Source organism: Oryctolagus cuniculus, chromosome 7 (assembly GCF_051225735.1).
Source record: "Oryctolagus cuniculus isolate XC-2025 breed Fujian yellow rabbit chromosome 7, ASM5122573v1, whole genome shotgun sequence".
Classification (NCBI taxonomy): Eukaryota; Metazoa; Chordata; class Mammalia; order Lagomorpha; family Leporidae; genus Oryctolagus; species Oryctolagus cuniculus.
The window spans coordinates 56799262-56816676 of NC_142873.1; the positions used below are offsets into that span (position 1 = coordinate 56799262).

Sequence of the window (17415 nt, forward strand, 5' to 3'; positions counted from 1 at the left end):
CAAAGGATTTAGTTAGCTCTCAAGACACACAGCAAGCTTTAAAATAAGTCTGACACATCTTACAAAAGTAGCAACAGGGTAAGTACAAGAATAGTGGCTGGGGTACTCAGAGGCCCCTATGGGACACGGGCAGCCTGCTGTCCCCGGGGGGACCCACAGGTCGGATTTATGGTGCTTGCGGCTAAGATACAAAGGGCAGTGCGGTCACGGAATCCAGTGCCCAGTGAATAAAACAAACCAGATGCTCAGTAAAAACAAAACAAAACAAAGCTGTTCCTGGGACCAAGACAGCAGAGAATTTTATTATTTTTTTTAAAGACAGAGTAACAGAGAGAAGTAGAGACAGAGAGGTCTCGCATCCATTGGTTCACTCGCCAAATGGCCACATTGGCCAGAGCTGAGCTGAACCGAAGCCAGAGTCCAGGAGGCTCCTCTGGGTCTCCTACATTTGTGCAGGGGCCCAAGGACTTGGACCATCCCCTGCTGCTTTCCCAGGTGCATTATAAGGGAGTTGGACCAGAAGTGGAGCAGCCAGACTTGAACCAGCGCCCATATGGGATGTTGGCACTGCAGGCTGGAGCTTTAACCCGCTGTGACCTAGCTCCAGCCCCCAGGAGAGAATTTTCTACAGAGAAACCATCACATAAGGAGTCACATCATGGGGTCTCTGAATTCTAACATCCTTATTGACGCCTCCGAGCCTCAATTTTTCCATCTGTAACGTGAGGGTGATCATAAAACCTAGCTCACACATTTGTTGTAATAAATCAATGAGATTCTTTTTTAAAAAAAAATAGTTTTTTAAAAATTTATTTGAAAAGCAGAGTGATGGAGCGAGAGGGAAAGACAAAGATCTTCCATCCACTGGTTCACTCCCCAAGTGACTACAACAGCCAGGCCTTGGCCAGGTTGAAGCCAGGAGCCCTGAACTCCATCTGGGTCTTCCATGTGGGTGGCAGGGGCCCAGGCACTTGGGTCATCATCACCTGCCTTCCCAGGAGCATTAACAGGGAGCCAGATTGGAAGCAGAGTAGCCAGGACTCGAACCAGTGCTCCCATATGGGACGCCAGCGTAGCAGGTGTCGACTTAACCCTGTGTGCCCCAGCGCCAGCCCCTCAGGGGACTTTCTGAGAATGAGTAACTGAGAGAACGGAGGTGAAGCCCGGCCACACACCGCCCAGCTCCAGAAGCATCTACAGAAACCACAGCCTGGGGCGGTGAGTGCAGCGAGTCTCAGCGACAGCCTTGCAGGGCACCAGGCTGGATTGTCAAGAGCGTGGGCCCCCGGGGTCTGGCTGCCAGGGTTCGAGCGCCACCTGCTTCCTGTGGAGCTGTGTGGGCTGGTTAACCTAATAGTCTGAGCCTGTCTGCTCCTCCGTGTCATGTGGGTGCCACGCATTCCTGCTCCATGAGGTTGTTCTGAGGATTAACAGGAGGGCACAGACACCGAGCACGCCAGTGCCCGGCGCACAGCAGTGCTGAGTGATGGCTAGAGTGAGAGTGTCTTTACGGTGAGGGTCATTCTCCTCATTGTCCTTACGTGTCAGCGGCAGGCACACCCTGCCCGTCACTCCCCACTCAGTCTTGTTCACTTGCACGTCCACTATAGCTCTGAGCCTTGCATCTGGCGGGGACTCACCTTACACACGTGAGATGGACTTGGGAAGTCAGGGACAGGGCCTCCGGTGTGGTCTGGGGGCTGGAAAGCTCCACCTGGCACCCACTGGGCCACACAGCCCTTCGGAGCCTCCGCTTTCTGATCTGTAGAACGTGAGCGGGTCTTTCTCACTGCTTGCCAGGGGGCTGAGTACTGGGAAGCAGTCGCCTGCCCAAGGGGCACTGGGGGCACCTCCTCAAAGAGTGGCGGTGGGAGACCCGGGACCTCCCACTGCCAGGTGCTGGCTGCCCCACAGAACCATGGCGGGTGTACGTGGCAGGGACCCCAGGTACACAGAGCACCCCCAACCAGGGCCAGGGGATCAGGGTTTCCCATGCCAGGCCTGGTGGGAGGCGGCCTGAGTCTGTTGGGAACATGCCATTCCCTCAACATTCAGGGTCTACTGCCTTGAAACAGTCGCCTAGGCTGCCACAGACACACCCGGTGTGAGAGGAGAGGCAGATGGGGACGGAGGAGGGAGGAAGAGGTGAGAGGATGCTGGCTGCTGTGTGGGAGGGCAGGAAATGCTGGGCAGGCATTGGAGATGGTGGTGCCCATGGCTGGGGTAGCCAGGAAGTAGCGGGAGCCAGGATACCTTCCGGAGGGCAAGGGGAATGGCCTGTGAGGTGGGCCGGGGGGCTACTCCTGAGCTGGGGGCTTCTCCAGCCCATTCAGTGCAGACACGGTGTCTTCTACCAGATGGGAGGAAAGACCTGCAGTCCTCGGCTGTGGAGCGCAGGCTGGGACTAGAGCTCCATGGATCCCTCTCCTCCCTACCCCCAGGACTGCCCCCCAGCCTGAATCTCCATCTCTCACCGCTCTTCCGCTCTGCACTGGTGCCGGGGAAGGAGGAACCAGCCACCAGCGGCACCTGCTCCCCAGTGGAAGCCATGAGCGGGCTCTGGCTGAACACACGACCTGTCACTTTTGTCGGTGCTACAGTGAAGGAGCCAATGGGTTTCATCACTGTGGCTCGGGGGGAGCAGAGAGGGAGTGGAGGCCTGGGGCCTGGGCCAGAACAGCCTCCCAGCAGAGAGCTCTGTGCTTCTGTGGCATTTTGGGGTTCCGGAGCCCCGCCGCGTTCTCTCCCACACTGCTAGCTGCTCCTTCAGGCGCAGCATGGTGAGAATGCACTCGGGGATGGTAGAGGTTCCCCACAGGACAGAGCAGGAAGGGGGCTGAGGTGGGAAGAGTCTGCTGTGCGCTGGGCACCGGGCACGGTATGTAAAGTGCACACATTGCAACGCACACACTCGCAACGCAAGTGCTCATGGTTAACCTTGCCTCCTGGAGGAGGAGACGAAGCCAACTGGTCCATGCTTTCAGCTTGCTGCTGAGTTCATCAGTCGGCTGGCCAGCTGCAGCGTCAGGATCTGAACCAGGCCCCCGGCTCTCGGCTTAATGTTCCCTCGAAGTCCATTCTTTGCCAGGAACTCCCGAGCTGGAACCTGGGGCCTGAGAAAGCCTACAGGATGCCCTCCCCACAGGGGTTGTGGGGCAGGGAAGCCCCAGGGCTAGGAGGAAAGCAAACCTGCAATGAGCACAGCTTCCTGTAGCGTCCTGAAGCCAGGCGCCGTGGCCTCTGACACCCAGGCTAGGGATGTGCCCACTCCCACCCTCCCGTCCACCCAGGGCTGCCCCCAAGCCAGCTGCCCCTTCCTCCTCTTCTGGTGGACTCAGACACCCACGGGGTGCACCTGGGCTGGTGCACCAGCAGGCCCAGACAAGACAGCAGGGGAACGAGGGGTTTGCTGCATATCCATCTTGGGTCTGCGACTGGCAGCTGCCATGCTCTCCCTGTGGTTTTCTCAGATGCCACCAAATTGGGGACTTAGGGCCCAACGGGGAGCTGCCTCGGGCCTGGCAGTGCTGCCCCTATTGGGGGGGGGTGTCCAAGACGTGCGCGACTGTCGCAGTCACACGGCTGGGGAGCAGTGGGCGGGGAGGGCCGTTACTTCACTGACAGGTAAAAATTACACCTATTTCTGTGTACCGTGCGGTATTGTGTTTTTCTCCTGACTATAGCGTGGTGCCTGTGGATAACCTTCCCCACCCGTCCCCCTTCCCTCCCCAGCCTCTCATAACTGCCGCTCAGCTGTCACCCTCGGGGAGATCACGTGGGAGTGAGATCAGGCAGTGTTTTTCTTCCTGGGAAGGAGGGGATTGGAACAAACCCCATGCGTGCCCAATTGGGAATGCTTGCACAAACTCACCCTCACAGCACACTCCTCCCCAGCTGAGGGGAGGAAAGACCAAGGCCGCGGCCTGCCACCAGATCCTCAGTTGGGAGTTCTTTTGTGGTGTTTACTGACACAACTTAGAAGACCAAGGAAACTGAGCTCCTTGGTTTTGGAGAAGAGGAGATGGCATCAAATTGATGCAGTCTTTAGAGGTTTCGTGTTAGTTATGGTGAAACCGTGGGCGGGACCTGGCAGGAAGGAAGGGGCAGGCCGAGGGCCTAACGCCCCAGGAGGTGTGGGTGGGACATCACGGAGAAGTGCTGGGGTTCCAGGATGCAGAACACTTGGAAGAGTGCAGTGAATGTTTGCAAAGTGGCATTCATTGTTTCGTGTGGCCCCACTTGGGCGCTGGGACTGGGAGGTGGGCCGTCACCGTGCCCTCTTGCTGCCTAGGGGCTCATGGGCGTTGCCCTGCTGTGATCCCCAAAGATCCCTAGGATCCCACACTGACCGAGGGACTGAATCTTGCGATTTGACATGTTGAGTTCTCTGGAGAATCCTGTAGGGGCTGCAGGCCGTGTCCTCAACCACCCTCAGGACCTATGGAAGCAAGGGAATAGGTGAGGGAAGTACCTCCACCTGTTCGCTCGGTACTTCTCCACGTATGGTCCTGTCTCAGCTCATTTTCTGCGGTGATTACCAAATATGCCAGGCTGGTTCATTGATATAGAATAGAGGTCTATGGAGCTCATGGTACTAGGGGCTGGGAAATCCAGGAACCCAGCGCCAGCATCTCCTCTGTATCCAGTGAGGGCCTTCCTGCCAGATCGTACGTAACAAGGCGAGACGGAGCAAGTGAGCTAGCTCAGGTCTCTCATCTTGTAAGGCCACTCAGACACCCTGGGGGCCGCATGCTCCTGACTGCAGGCAATCCTGATTACCTCCCAGATGCTATTGACATTGGATTTGAGGATTTGGTTTCCAGCACCTGCACTTTGCAAACACCAGGCCAGGTGCCTCCTCCCAGTGCTGGTGACTGTGCCCTGCAGTGTTGGGAGGAAAGATGTGTGCAGAGGGCTCAGGGTGCTGCCACTGAGCTGCTGCTGCCTGAGGACAGGGCTCTGGCCCAGGGGTTCTGCCCCCAGCTGGCCCAGCTTCCCAGCTTCCTGCTCTGCCCGCTCTGCCACGACGCAACGTCCCCCGGGAGCAGGTTAGCACTTAGAAAGACAGCGACGTAGCATCGAGAAATGACAGGCCGCAGTCAGGGGCCACACTGGCTGGGTTTGAGCGAGCAGGAGATGGATCCTCTTGCAATCTGTGATGCCAGGTGGCACCGCCCCTCTGTCTCCTTCCAAAAGGAGGCAGGCAGGGGCAGCAGAGGGGAGGTCGATGCTTTAAGGCTTAGAGTCTCCTCTCCAGGGTTCCCACTGCCGGAACACCAGGACATTTTACCTTTGGAATCCCAGGACCCTCAGCACTCCTGAGCCTGGATAACCAGCGGCAGCAGTGGACTAGGGCGTGGGCAGGGGAGCATGAGCCGTCCCAGAGACAGCTAAATGGGGTGATGGGGAGCAGCCAGGCCTTCCCAGCCAACACACCTGAGTCCAATCCACACTCACCACCAGGAAGCCTTAGGCAGATTACTCTGCTCCTACAACTCGCAGTACAATTTGGTGATCATTGTGAGTTCTTCTGCTGGACGTAGTGAGAGTGTAATAAATCTAATATGTATTAAGTTCCCAGCATAGGGCCAGCATAGGGCCTACAAAACGTAGGTGCTCCCTTACGGCTATCCCCCACCTCCCAGGCCTGGCAACTGTGCTGCTTTTGTTGTTACAAAATCCAGAAGCAATTGTTGGGTTTTGTTGTTTTTTTTTTAAGATTTATTTATTTATTTGAAAGTCAGAGTTATACAGAGAGAGGAGAGGCAGACAGAGAGAGAGAGAGAGAGAGAGAGAGAGAGGTCTTCCCTCTGCTGGTTCACTCCCCAGATGGCCACAATGGTTGGAGCTGTGCCGATCTGAAGCCAGGAACCAGGAGCTTCTTGTGGGTCTCCCATGCAGGTGCAGGGGCCCAAGGTTTGGGCCATCTTCTACTGCTTTCCCAGGCCATAGTAGAGAGCTGGATCAGAAGTGGAGCAGCCAGGTCTCAAACCGGCATCCATATGGGATGCTGGCACTGCAGGCCAAGGCTTTAACCTACTGCGCCACAGCGCTGGCCCCTAGTGATTGTGCTTTGATTGCCAAAATAAGTAGGTTAAAGACCTCAGAATCCTGGCTAGCGTGTGTGCACTCAGTCAGTCCTTCTGCCTCCAGAGTATGTTCACAGGTGTTGGCCCCGCCCCCTGTGGAGGGAGGGCCACAGGAATTCCTAGTGCTGTTTATGCTGCTGTACAGCTATGGCGCTAAACAACATCTACAGTCTGGTGTGTGTGCAGGGGGTGGGGGTGGTCTTGGGCGTCGTGAAACACTGTCGTGATTCCTAAGCCTGCTGAAGCTGGACAAGGCCTGAGCGCTGGCTAAAATGTAGCCATCCAGTGTGCCTTAATGCACAAAGGGAAAAGGCAAAGGTTGAGAATGAGGCACCGTCCAGGAGGCCAGGACTAGCCAGCACCCACAAAGCTTCAGTCCATCCAGACTCTTGTTTGTGCCCAGCAAAGAAGAGAAGCTGTGATGGTCCCTCCTTTTTCATGACAGGTGTGGTTTCAGTGACTGGCTGCAGTAGGACATGTTCCATGTCTTCGAGATTATAACAGGATCTGAGCCGGGCAGACACAGAACCTCCTCATTGGCCTTCTGTTATAAGCCGAGGCTACCCAAGACTCACCGGGCAGCTTGTCAATGATTCGGACATCCAGGCCCCAACTGCAGAGGTTGTGAGTCAGTGGATCTTGGGGACAGCCAGGAATCAAGTCCTCACCTCTTTGGTATAGTGCGAGAGCTCCTAAGGCCACCCCTGACTGACACCCCTGGGCAGACCAGAGCGGAAGTTAAGCAAGGACCCACTTCTATCACCAGTGGGTTCCACCATCCTCGTAACCACAAGCCCGACAAAGCTGAGCTGCTGATTAATTCAACAGGGATTTGTCAGCACGGATTATGCGGGTACAGGGGCCCAAGCACTTGAGCCGTCCTCCGCTGCTCTCCCAGGCGCATTAGCAGGGAGATGGACAGAAGTGAAGCAGCCAGGACTCAAACCGGCCCCCATATGGGATGCTGGCATTGCAAGCAGTGGCTTGTCTGCTGTGCCACAGCCCTGGTCCCCCGGGTGGTGTCTTAACCACTAGACTGGATGCCCACCTCTCACGGGAGGGTTCTGAGCAGAGGTGACACCACCTGTCTAAAAGTTTGGAAAGAGCACGGTGGCAGCGGTGTGGAGAAAGGAACAGATGAGCCCAGGAAGCAGGGTGGCCACTGGGAGGCATTGCCCATGGGCGGGTCCACATGCCTTGACCTCCGCGTGACACGAGAGATGGAGGCGGGTGGCAGACCCAGAATGGAATTGGCAGATGGAATTGGTAAGGCCGGGTGATGACGTGATGCAAAGAAGGGGCGCAGGGTCGGAGAGGGTGGCTCATGTCTGGCTTGAACACAGGCGTGGGTGGACAGGCCGTTTACTGAGTCGGAGACAATGAGACGGGCACCCGAGAGCTTCTCAGAGGTCGCGGGTGTCTGTGTGATGGTCACACGGAGATGTCACGGTGGGCGGATGGTCAGGGGCCTGGGGGGAGGTGTGCTGAGGGGTCATCAGCAGGTACATCCTGAGCAAGCAGATGGGTGTCAGCATTGTGTGTGGGTGAGGAGAAGAGAGCACCAGGCCCACACAGAGGCCACACAGGGAGTGGCCGCGGAGCCCGTCGGCAGGAGACGTGCAGAGGGCAGACGAGGTCCCCAAGGAAGAAGAGGCGTCCAGACGGGATGACCAACTCCGTGGAAAGCTGGAAGGAGGCTCTGCCCAGAGCAGCCAACCCGGCAAGACTGAGGCAGGAGGGGTGAGAGCCGCACCTTCAGGGTGTCTCCAAAGAGACCACCAGGCCAGAGCCACGGTCACTGCCACTCAAGCGTGTGCATCCGGCCGAGACCACAGCCTCCCTGCTCGACAACCCCAGGCTCCTGTTAGCAGAAACAGCTGTCAGCTGCCGCAAGAGCCCACCCTGTGGAGACCAGGACACCTCCCCTCCTGCTGCGAGCCCCTGCACCAGGACCCATGGAGAGCAGGGGGCAGATCCGTCCCCCACAGAGGTGCCTGTTGGGCGTGTTCCTGGGAAGACTGACAGCTGTCGGACAGCCACTCGGTGGAGACAGCCTGAGGCAAGAACCCAAGGCAGAGGCCAGGAACATCCTTTGCTTGCTGCTTCCTCCCACCCCTGCCCTGCCCCCAGCCCATCACTAAGGAAGACCGAGCAGAAGGACCAGATCTGAGGTAAGGGCCTCTGCCCCAGCCTCCCCTCCCCTGGACAAGTAGCCTGCGGTGTAGTCTTTCCGGCGTGCCCGGGCCCTGAAGATAGATAGCAGGCAGTGTCAACACTGGGGGCCGTTGTGTCTTTCCAAATGGTGGTGGCCCAAACCCTCTACTTCCATCCCTTCTAGAAATTCTCCAAACTACTATCTTCTACCCACTCGTAGTAGCCCCTCTCCCTCTCCACTCACCTTCAAAACCATTAGGGAGAGAGCTGCAGCCCCCAGTGTGATTCTAACTCCTGGATTTTCACCCCGAAGTGATGCGTGTGTGAGACACCAACCCTCTTGGCCAGAGCAGGCTCCCGAAGGGGAGGCGGGGGAAGAACCCATTTCCCTGAAGATGCTTGGACACAGCGACATCGGACCCGCCCAGCCTCAACCATCTCCCCCGCTTCCTCCCGGCCCCCCCCCCCGCTGCACCCCAGCTGCCCCGTGTGTGTGCGCACAGCTCTGTGTCCACACTGTAGGCTGAAGTGGCAGCGTGTTGAGTTCGTTTAAGGCGCCTCCGTTCTGTGGATGATTTATTCATAACGCTGCCAGGCCCTTGAGGCAGAAAAGCAGTTGAGAGCAAAAGCAGGCGTGGAACAAACAGAAGCTGCCCCAGCACCCAGTAGGAAGCCCTGGGCTGGTAGCATCACACACACACACGGTCGCCTTTCCACCTCTGCCGCCCACAGCATTCCTGCCGGAGCGCCGGGAGCCCAGGGCTGGGGAGGAGCAGGGAACTGAGGCAAGGGTGACCCAGGCCTGGAGCTCACAGCAGGAGGCCCCTCAGCAGAAGGAGCGCCCACCCCCGGGGCTCCCCGCTCACAGCACAGCATCAGTCCCCTCGCTCAGGGGGACACCAGGTCCTGCCAGTTGTCTCGGAGGTGTCTTTGCATTAGGGCATTTGTCACATGTGTGTCTGGGCCTGTAAGACCCAAGAGCTGTATGAGCACACCACGGAGCCAGCAGGGGTGATCCTGGGAGGCGACAGGACAGCTGGGCTGGAAAGACACATGTTGTCCAGGTCAGCAGAAGGAAGGAGGGGCTGTCAGGCGGCAGGCAGAGCGGGATGAAGGCGCGGAGGTGCGACAGACCTGGAGAGTTCAGGAAGGAGAAGACACAGAGTGGCAGCTGGAAGCGTGGATTCTCAAAGCCTGGGTCACATCCCAGCTCTGCCATGTAGTGGCTGTGCATCCTTGGGCCCATTGCATACCCTCTCTGTGCTTCTGTGGCCCCATGTGAAGGGTAGGATGGTAACAGTACCCATTTCATAAGACTTCTGTGAAGATTATACAGCTCAGCATGGGTAAACCCTGGTGACAGGATGGCATATGCTGAACACTGTGTAAGCGGTAACAGCTGCTCCAGGTGGGGTGAAGCGCACCTGGGGCAGAATGGCACAAGGCAAGGCTGGCAGGAAGGCTGGGAGCCGCTGGATGCTGTGGACTGTGGTGTTCAGGCTGACTCCCGGAGGCCCAGGGGATGCGGGTGGGCCTCTGGGCGCCCTGGCTCCGAGCCACTTGGACCTGCTTGGGCTTTTGGAAAAGACTTGGCTTGGAGAACGGGTCGTCCAGCTATAACGCAAGTGTGTGGCAGCATTCACTGGAAGACCCTGAGAGCTGTGACTGGCGGGGAGGGTGCTTGGGGGTGTGAGGTGGTGCGGGTCTGCCTCGGGGTTGGGGACACTTGGAAGGGAGGCCCAGCATGGCTCGGTGGGAGCAGGTGTGGGGCTGCGGGAGGGCGAGGGTTCTGGGGCGTTCTCACTTGCCCTCCTGGCCCTGGGGTCTCCTAACGGCTCCTGTCCCCGCGGCAGCTCTGCTCTTCTCAGGGAGTGCAATCCAAGGACCCTCAAGGCTTCCTCCTACCTCCCTCTTATCCTGCCCTTGCTACAGTCCTCGCCGCACCCAAGAGCACAGCCCCACCGCCTCCACGAGGAGGCCCTCCGCAGCGTGCTCCCCCACTCTCGGCTGCTGTCTTTCCAGCACCACTTGCCCGGAGCAGCCGCTCGCCCCTCTCTGCGTCCTCTGTGGAGTCACTGGTCCCCTCACCACCCTCCCGGGCTATCTTGCTTCATTCGTTTTTGTCTCCCTCCCCTAGAAAGCAAGCGCCTGGAGGGCCGGAACTTGGCCCTCCCAGATCCAGCTGTGTAAGGAATGGATGGCACACCTGGAAGTGGTCTCTGGGTCGGTGTCTGGGCGGAAGGTGATAGCATGGACTGGGGAGGCGACAGAGAAGGAAGAGCAGGTGCAGAGACAGAGACAGTCTCCCACGGCCTGCAGAGCCGAGAGCAGATGCCTCCGTACAGGCAGCCAGGGAGGCCAGGCAGGGCCCTGTGCCTGTTCCTGACGCACCTGGCTGCGCTCTGTGCTCGTCTCATGCCCACCCTTGCTTCCAGCTGCCTGGAGCCTCTCATGTCCCCTGCACGCCCATCACCCATCCCCTTGTCTTTATGCACCTCTAATTCGTCCACCTGGACGTTGTGCTGATTCGTCCACCTGCTTGTTCTCTGCTGGCAAACTCCCTTCACCATCCTGTCTATATCCTTTGCCTCTGGGACAGCTACTCCGACACCCTGGTAGAGTTTATCGTCCCCTCCTCTCGTCTCCACATGTGTTCACATCTCTGTTATGGCACTGATCAAACCAAACCATATAACTTAAATGCCTTCCCCTCACCTGCTCCCACCCAAGAGCTCCTGGTAATCTCAGTAATAATTCTGACAGCACCCAGTGCCTCCTGAGTGCCCAGCACTTCACACAGATTCCCTCCTTTAACCTTTGCAGCAACCTTAACAGGTGTGTCCTGCGTTAGCCCCAGTGTTTAGGTTAGGATACTAGGACTGTGAAAGGTTAAGGGACACTACTTATGGTGTCAGAGCTCAAACTGGGACCCAGGGATGCCTGTCCCCAAATTCATATTTTCCAGCATTTGCTTGTAGGCCAGTACTTCCTGAGCACCTATTATATACCAGGCACTGGACCAGACACGAGTGGTAAAGTGATCGATGAAATCGGGCCCATCCCTGCCCTCAAGGAGCCTACACACTGGCAAAGAACACAGGCATTTGTGTGTCATCCCCAAATCCGCATAAACCTGCAGTTGTAGCATGTGCCAAAAAGAGGGGCTCTGTGCAAATGGGGGCAGGCCTGGCTCCACCTACTGGCCTCCACCTCCGGCTCTCTGTACCGCAATGCCGAGTCTCGGGCCTACGCAGAGGGGCTGCTCACTGGTTGTTTCTTGACCAAATTGGCTTCCACTCCATCTGCACTCCAGGATAATGAGAGCCCTTCCTGCCCAGTGCCTCTGAGATCTGTTCTCGGTCTCCTGTGGCTTTCCTGAAAGTGTACCCGATGCATCTCTGCTGATGGGGAGAGATCCAGACGAGCACTTAATGGTTGAGAGACCAGGAGTGTTCTCTGAGAGTGGGGAAGCATCGCGCTGGCTCTGCCCAGCCTGGAGTCCCAAGTGCAGACGTTGGCAGCACTCAGTGCCTGTTTAGGGGGAAGCATGTCTGGGGCAGCGTTTGCATTTCACAGTGAGACCGCCGGTCCCTTGAGGTTACGCATCCTTAAGCCATCTCCACTGGTAGTGGCTGATGATAGATCTTCCAGGGTGAGCCCTCAGCTCTTGTGGCTGGCAGGACCTCCAAGGATCCAGTACCATCCCTTCATTGTGCACACAGAGACAGGAAGTGACTTGTTCACGGTCTCACGGCTCCTGAGTGGCAGTGGTCTATTGACTTGGGAGTCCCTGCTGTTGCCGGCAGCCCACAGAGAGATGCTTTGCTTCATGCCCAGGGCAATGTGAGTGCATCCAGGAAAGACGAGGGCTTTAAGGAGGTGTTGCAGGTAGACTACATGGGGCTGGCGAGAGCAATATTGTGCGATGGCCGGGGCCCGCAGATCTCATGGGTGCCGTGGGCAGTGCAGCCAGGGATACTGCTGATATTAGGGGCAGCGACCTCAAGTGGACATGTTGTGCTTAAGGGCAGATTTCTCCAGGAGCCAGTGTCCTGGCAGGAGGTGCATCCCCTCCAAGCACCAGCCAAGTCTTGCAGCTTACTGATACCAAGCTCAGATGTACCCTATCAGCCCCCATATTAGGAGTCAAGAGGGCTAAGCTGCGTTCAGGACGACGGCGACCTCTTGGCTTGCTGGGGAGCTCATTACCTGCCAGGGGCCCTGAGGCGTCCTCTCGTGACAGCAGGTGGAGATGAAAGCAATAATGCGCGGGCTCTTCTGCAGCCCTGGTCGCCGCTGGCTTTATTAAAGTCCAAAGTCTCAGCCACCCCTGATGAGGATGGAAGGCTGCTGAGGTGCACGGGCTACGGTGCCGAGGAAAGACCCAACCAGGACGGCTGCGGGCTGAGCTGGGGCCCGGCTCCCAGAGCGTGAGGCTGGCTATGGGGAGATGCCAGCTCTCTGTGTTTGCTTAGCTCCCACATCTCTATTGACTCAAAATTAACTTATTTATTTTTCTTTATCGAATAAGCCAGTCCTCTCCTGCCCGCGCATGCAGGGGAGTCATCCACTGAGCCAGGAGCTGCCAATTTTCTGGCAGGTTCCATGGCTCAAGTCCCCGGATCGTGTGCCTTGGCCCCTGTTTCCTCTCTGCCTCCAAGGCACAGTGGGATCTTGGGCTAGTCCCTGTGCAGTCTGGACCCGCCCGTGGAGAGGGTGGAGTCACTGCTGGCTGCAGAGTTGGGGGGCTGCACACTGTGCTGCAGCCTGAGCATCCTCAGGCCCGCCTCTGCCTTGGCCCTTTAAGAGCAGCCCTGAACACAGAGGGGCTCCTGCCCTTCAAGGAGCTGCCCCCAAGAACAGCTCCCAGAGCTCTTTGTGGCTTCCTCCACACTCAGATGCCTCATATCCTCCGGCAAGTCTCCCAGGGCCATAAACGAATCAGACCCGCCCAAAAGAGACAGCCAGTGGGGGCACAGCTCCATCCCTGCAGGATGGCATCTGCGGGGGACTGGGGGGCAGCAATAGCAGGACTCACTGCCCCTCAGGAGCCAGTAGGAGGTGCCAGCCCTCTGCCCAGGCCCTGGCTGCATCAGGCACAGACACGGGGAGCTGCTTCCCCTGGGCTCCGTTGGCTGAAATCGTCCCTTTCCACGGGCTTTCCTGGGACCCCACGTGCTGCAGGCTCCTCCGAAGCCCCTGTCGGGGCCGGGCAAGGACCAGCACCACTGGGCCTCTCGTCTCAAGATGCTGGGGAAGGGGCTTTGATGACGTGAGCTGTTCCAGGGTGGGAAGCCCTGCGGGATGCTGGGGGAGCGATGCTCAGTGTGAGATGGGCCCTGGGTAAGGGTCCCTGGGGAGACTCAACCCTGGGTTCTGCAGCAGGTTTGGGATTGTCCAAGTGAAGGAGGAGAAAGAGAAGAATTGGGGCCAAACGGGACCGGAGCGAGAGCAGAGGTGCACAGAGAACCGGGAGAGGAAGTGAGACAGGACCCCATCTGCTGAGAGCCCCAGGGCAAGCTGGGCCTGGGCATGGCACGGGTGTGTGGCCGTCTGGCACTGCAGCACTCAGAATTATGCAGCCGTGGCCAAGTTCTTGACCTCAGGAATCAGTCACTTGCTCTGTGTGCAGCAGGGGTGGTGAGAGCACCTACCTCGTGGGCTCACCAGGGAATTCAGCCAAGGACCAGGCAGGACGCCTGCGCACCGCGGGCTGTAGTAAGTGCTGGTGCCGGTTTCCGGCTTACTGAGTCTGAAAGCGTTTCTGTGACTCGGGGCAGGAGCGGGCCTTGGGGGGTTGCTAAGGGAAAGGCAGGGGCCAGAGCTTCTCCTTCTTCCTCAGGAAAAGGACCATTCGGCCAGGTGGACAAGGATTTGTTTCCTGCATGGCACAGGAACTGTCACCTTCCTGCGAGGCTGGGGCACGGGGCAGTTTGTGTCTCCCTCATTTGGGGACTGGGGAGACTGGGGACCCTGGCGTCTTCTTGAACTGGTTGCACCCCACTAGGCTACACTGCGTGTGAGAGGCGTGGGGACTGTACTCTCACCACAGAGCGCGGGAGTGCACACAGATGGATCAGGTGGCTGAAGCGGCACCCAAGGGGTAGAGGAGCCAGGGTTACCTGGAGACGCTTCCTGGGTGAGCGGGAAGGGGAGCTCACAGGTGGAGGGCATGAACACTCGCCCAAGGGACTCCCAGGGGAGTTCCCTTGGCGGGGCAGAGTGTTTAAACCGAGTGCACGAAGCCCAGGGAGTAGCAGACACAATGCCTGCCACGCAGGGCCCCAGCGAGCCTCCGAGGTGGGAACGTAACCGTGGAAGAGCTCCGTGGGTGCTGGTCTTGATCGCAGGTGCTGTGGAGGCTGCAGGGTCCTGTGTGCTGGAGGTGGCGGCAGCAGCCAGACCCTCTCCTGGGGAACTGGGGTATTCATTCACCTTGTGCTCCTGCTGGATCTGTTCCGGGTGGGGTGGAAACGGTGGGTTTAATGCCATCTAGAGGAGAACCTTGGGACTACATGCTCTGGAAGGAGGTGGGAGAGGGCTTGGTGAGGACTCCAGCTCAGGACTCCAGCGAGTCTTCAGTAGAGACTGGCTCTTTGTGAGGTGTGGACAAGAAACGTAAAGTCACCTTTGACTCCTCTCTTTCTGAGAAGACACCTCCTCCGGGAGGCCTTCCCTGCCTGAAGATTCAGCAAGTGTAGCCTCCCTGGCGTTCTCTGCCTTTTTTCTTCTTGATGCTCTTGCCTGTCCCACGTACTTATGTAGCTCTCTTGTCCTGCTCGGCCCTGATGAAAGGAAAGCCCATGAAGGCAAGGATTTGTGTCTGTTTCGTTGTCTCCCCTCTCAGCACCTAGTACATCACAGGTGCTTAGTGATCACTGGGTAAATGAATGAACAGATGACTAGGTGGCCCCGCCTGAAGTCAGAGCCACCCAAACCCTGGCGTCCAGCCTGGCTCCACCATCCCAGAGCCCCGAGGACCTCGAATCTGCGGGGGGAGGATGCTCAGTGACAGCGCCCCTCCCCCACTCGTCATGGGGAGCAGAGAGGACGGGCTCTGGAAGGCGCTGCTCCATACGACCCATGCACAGGCTCGCTAAGGAGTTTTTGTGTCCTCTCGGAATCGCCCAGGGAACCTTGCTCCTGGCGCTGCGCGGGGAAGGAGAGGCAGCAGAGCGCATGGCCCCTGCCGTGTCTGCTCCTGAAGAACTCCTAGGGGTCCAGGACGTGATGTCCAGTGTGGGGTGGGGGCTGTGGGCCTCCCCCATGAGCAGCGCGCCCCGGGCAGGCACCGCTGCCTTGCGCTCTCACGCCGAGATTGCACGTTAGAGCCCTTGGCGTGGACGCTGCCAAAGCAGAGGGATTGATGACGAGCCGCTGGGCTGGGGGACAGAAGCAGGAGGGCCGCAGAGGGGACCCCTGTGGGCTGCAGCCTGGATCTTGTTGGGGACACTGCCAGGACCACACATACATACCTGGGTGGGCGGGAAATCCAGGGGCTCAGTGAGCTGCAGAACAGGACTGGGGCCCCCCAAGATGTCGGCGGCTGCAGGCTTCAGGCAAGGGGCGCACGTCGGGCAGGGCGCTGGCCAGCTCTGAGCCCAGAATCTGGTCAGAGCAAGAGCGGGTGTCCACGCAGGGGGCAAACTCTGGTGGTGGGGGTGACACTGTGATCTCTGCCTTCTCTCCCCAGTTACTCCCAGCATGGTGGCCACCTCTAGGGTCTTACACACATGGCACCGTACCCCAAGAATCTCCTGCCAGGACCCTGGGCTCTCCTCCGGCAGCTGCCGCACGCCCCTCACCCGCCTTCTCGTGTGCTTCCTTGCAGGAGAGCGTGGACCTGGGGGAGATCATGTTCTCCCTGTGCTACCTGCCCACTGCGGGCAGGCTCACGCTCACCGTGATCAAGTGCCGGAACCTCAAGGCGATGGACATCACAGGCTACTCAGGTGCCTCCCCGCCCCTCCCCACCGGCCAGACCTTAGCGTGCAGAAGGGGGTTTGAGGAGGCTGGCTAAGACCTGCCAGTGTCTCAGAGCTGGGCACCAGCAGCGGGGCAGCGGCGTGGGCAGCAGCTCCGCTCCCACCACCTCCCCGCTGTGTAGATGCCTCGGTTTCTGAGTCTGAAGAGCAGGAATGATGATACCTTGCCTGGATGAACAAATTAAGCCATGTAAATATTTAGAATTGTACCTGACTGCATTATAATAAGCACTTGGTAGAGATTAGCTGTTGCTCTCAATCATTCTCTTAGAGGAAGGAGATGATAAGAAAGAAATCCATAGGAGCAAAAGAAAAAAAAAGTGGGGACAGTCTTTGAGGTATATGAGGGGCCCCAGGACTCACAGAAGGGCTCCGTGGAGTGGGAGCGTAGATGTCCACAGGTGCACCCAGGCCTGGGGCGGCAGCCTGTGTCCTGGGTCAAGGAGCAAATGCCCTGGCAAGCACAGTGCATTTCTGCATGAGTTTCTCCTGCAGGGCTGCTGGCCTCTGCCTCAGCACTCAAAGAGCAAGGCCGGAGATGTAGCCTTGTTTTTACAACAAAGGAAAGGCTCGCTCAGGTGCACCTGCAGCGCCCTGCAGGCTGGACATGGGGTCAGAGGTTCAGTCCCTCGGCCACGATTCCGCAGGTCGGTGTAGGGGAAGACAGTTGAGTAGGGGAATAATAGAGGGGCAGGCGTTTGGCCTGGCGCTTCAGCGACGCCCACTTGTACCACATCAGAGTGCCTGGGTTTGACACCCAGCTCCGCTCCAGACTCTAGCTTCCTGCCTGTGTGCGCCCTGCAAGGCAGCCGTGATGTTCTCGTGATTGGGGTCCTGCCACTCACATGGGAGACCTGGACAGAGTTCCCAGCTCCTGGCGTTCCCAGGCCATTGTGGGCATTTTGTTGTGAACTAGTGCGCAAGAGTGTTTCTCTCGCCTCGCTCGCTCTCTCCCTCCCTCTCAAATAAATTTAAAACAAAATCAGTTCAAAATAGCAAAGGAGTGGCTTGCTGCTTGAGTCCTGAACACCCCCCACCTCCCGTCCCTGTACACAGAGAGCAGTTTGGGCTGCACTCAGAAGAGCAAGGATGGGGAGGCTCATTCTAACCCCCAGGCCCCTGCCCAAGATCCTCTGATGATTCCTGTTACCACTTGGAAGCCTCTGTTACCACTTGGGAGGTGCCTC

At 58.2% G+C, this 17415-nt stretch overlaps 1 protein-coding gene across 5 annotated transcripts in view; it reads left to right on the forward strand.

The window, feature by feature from the left end:
• Positions 1-17415, forward strand: part of SYT6 (synaptotagmin 6) — a 60473-nt gene that overhangs the window by 30381 nt on the left and 12677 nt on the right. For all 5 annotated transcript variants that reach the window (XR_007923500.3, XR_007923501.3, XM_051856141.3 and 2 more), the window contains exon 4: positions 16075-16195. Coding sequence is in view for 3 of the 5 variants with exons in the window: in XM_051856141.3 (XP_051712101.1) it covers positions 16075-16195 (121 nt within the window). In the remaining 2 variants the exon portion in view is untranslated. The remainder of the gene's footprint in view (positions 1-16074; positions 16196-17415) is intronic.